General features: G+C 35.3%; 1 protein-coding gene across 1 annotated transcript; it reads left to right on the forward strand.

Moving 5' to 3' along the window:
- Positions 1 to 1278: 1278 nt before the first annotated feature.
- Positions 1279 to 2253, forward strand: LOC132695339 (olfactory receptor 6C2-like). Its single transcript, XM_060659676.2, has one exon. The coding sequence runs from the start codon at positions 1279 to 1281 to the stop codon at positions 2251 to 2253; it is 975 nt and encodes a 324-aa protein (XP_060515659.2).
- The last annotated feature ends 859 nt before the right edge of the window (positions 2254 to 3112 follow it).

Consider the following 3112-nt stretch of genomic DNA (forward strand, 5'->3'; position numbering starts at 1 on the left):
TGTTGGTTGCCTAAACAACTGGGCTGCCCAGGTGCCCCATGGTAGATACTCTTATTATCTCAATTTTATAAAGAACTGAAGGCATGAGAAGTTGGGAAAATTGTCCAAGGTCATACAGACAGACAGGAAAGGCAGATATTGAATGATAGAGATCTTGCTACATACAGAAGGTGTGCTCTTAATCAGCATGATGCTGCCACTACAGCTAAGGAAGAGAGTAAAGACAGGTGTGTGAAGAGTAGATTTAGTATTTTATTTTTTTAATATTTGTTTATTTTTGAGAGAGCACAAGCGGGGGAGGGGCAGAGAGAGAGGGAGACACAGAATCAGAAGCAGGCTCCAGGCTCTGAGCTGTCAACACAGAGCCCGATGCGGGGCTCAAACTCACAAACTGTGAGATCATGACCTGATCAGAAGTCAGACACTTAACTGACTGAGCCACCCAGGCACCCCAGTATTTTAAATTTGATTTTGAACTTAGTGATAATGATAACAAGGCATTAGAGTGTTTGCCATACTTAACTAAGCAGACCAAAATATGTTTTTTTTTCCAGCTGTATATCATTGGGCCAAATGTTTCTTCACATGTAGCAAATAAATTGTGCATTAAAATATTCTCTGTATCATGTATCCAGTGGACACTGAGTGTAAATTTTATACTACCAGAGAAACATAAGAGTCAGAGGAGTGACCCAACAACGTGTAATATGCATGTTAAAACACAAAACAAAACAGACATATGCTTGGTTATTGTGGCAACAAGCCACAGATGGATCAGCAATGCCTGATGGAACCACGATTGGTTGTTATACATTTAAATTTTGTCATGAGCAAATCCTCAAGAAAAGACATAAAGCAAATTTTAAATTTAAATATTCACTTTTGAAATAAAGAAGAAATGTCAGATATAAGAGGAAATCATAGTTTTGTTCACCTACAATATGGGTCATATCTAATTACATGAGAAAATCCATTCTTGGCTATAGATTGAAACTGTAAAAGAAAGCAAAATGAGGTGGCAGAATAATTTTTTTAATGTTTAAAAATCTATCACAAAACTGACAAAATAATAAAATAAAATAAATAAAATAAAATAAAATAAAATAAAGGCTTGGGGAGCCAGAGTATTAATATATCAGTTACTAATTTATAGAAGAAACGACATGTTAATTAGTATGCTCTAATAGTCACTGTTTATTCCCATCTAGCTTTGATCCCACTCTATTCAAATAAAATATCTCTAAATTTTACATGAAATTGAATGAAATTCAGTAGTCAATGATGAAAAATCACACAGTAACAATCTTCATCCTATTGGGCCTGACAGATGACCCTCAACTTCAGATTCCGATTTTTATGTTTCTATTTCTCACTTACATATTGAGTATAACTGGGAATCTGACCATCATATCCCTCACTTTAGTAGACTCTCACCTTAAAACACCCATGTACTTTTTCCTACAGAATTTTGCCTTATTAGAAATTTCTTTTACATCTGCTTGTATCCCTAGATATTTATACAACATAGCAACAGGTGACAGGTCAATTACATATAATATTTGTGTTATTCAAGTGTTTTTTACCGATGTTTTTGGAGTAACAGAATTTTTTCTCTTGGCTGCCATGTCTTATGATCGCTATGTGGCCATCTGCAAACCCCTGCAGTATGTAACCATCATGAACAACAGAGTGTGCAAGAGGCTCGTCCTCTGCTGTTGGATGGCTGGCTTGTTGATCATACTCCCACCACTTACTTTGTTCCTCAATTTGAAATTCTGTGATTCAAATGTCATTGATTATTTTTTCTGTGATGCATCTCCAATCTTGAAGATTTCATGTTCAGACACATGGCTCATAGAGCAGTTGGTTATTGTCTGTGCTGTGCTGACCTTCATTCTGACCCTTGTGTGTGTTCTTCAATCTTACATTTATATCATCAAGACCATTCTACAATTCCCCTCTACCCAACAAAGGAAAAGAGCCTTTTCCACCTGTTCTTCTCACATGATTGTGGTTTCCATCACCTATGGAAGTTGTATCTTCATCTATGTCAATCCTTCAGCAAAGGAATCAGTGACTATTAATAAGGGTGTGACAGTGCTAATGACGTCCATAGCTCCCATGTTGAACCCATTCATTTACACTCTGAGAAACAAGCAAGTGAGACAAGCCTTCAGTGATTCTTTCAAAAAAATTGCATTGGTATCGAAAAGTAAGAGAATATTCAAGCCCAGAAATAAAATAACAAGCTAAGCATAAACCATTAAGCTCTAAATCTGTTTGTCTCTTTTTTTTAAGTTAATGAGTGGTTTTTTTTTTTGTTTTTTCAAGTTTTTTTGAAATTCAAGTTAGTTAACATACAGTTTAGTAATGATTTTAGGAGAATTTAGGGATTCATCACTTACATACAACACCTAGTGCTCATCACAAGTGCCCTCCTTAATACCCATCTCCCCTCCAGCAAATCTCAGTTTGCTCTCTTACAGTTAAGAGGCTCTTATGGTTTTCCTCCCTCTCTGCTTTTATCTTACTTTTCCTTTCCTTCCCCTATGTTCATCTGTTTTGTTTCTTAAATTCCACATATGAGTGAAATCATATGGTATTTGTCTTTCTCTGACTGACTTATTTCGCTTAGCATAATACACTCTAGTAATCTGGTCTCTATTTAGGTTAACTTTCTCTAACATATAATGCACCCAAAATTAATACTTTTCATCACATGAATTTACTCCTTTAACCTCCTTCCCCTCAAACAAACCCCTTTCAGCGCAAGATCCCAATCAGATAACATGATGACAATTTTCTATTAAATGTAAGCCTGACTTCACTTCTAATCTCACAAACAAAATTGAAATGCAGAAAAATAAAACAAATGCAAACCAAACAAGGAGATACATAGCTTATCTTCTATTTTCTTGGACTTGTAAAAAATAGTTGATTTTAAGTGTTCTCCCAATCTTCCAATCTAACTGTTGCTGGAAACCTTCAACTGATTACATTAAAATTTATTGCGCACCTAGTTCTTGGCAGGCCAAGTTCTAGGCAGGAATTTTTATTTGGTAATATCCCTGAATGTATTTAGCTCACTAATAATCCTATATTACTAATTTTT

Source organism: Panthera onca, chromosome B4 (assembly GCF_046562875.1).
Source record: "Panthera onca isolate mPanOnc1 chromosome B4, mPanOnc1 haplotype 2, whole genome shotgun sequence".
NCBI classification, from domain to species: domain Eukaryota; kingdom Metazoa; phylum Chordata; class Mammalia; order Carnivora; family Felidae; genus Panthera; species Panthera onca.

What these genes read in the sequence shown, in the direction of transcription:
- LOC132695339 (XM_060659676.2), top strand. Translation starts at nt 1,279, where the DNA reads ATGATGAAAAATCACACAGTAACAATCTTCATCCTATTGGGCCTGACA.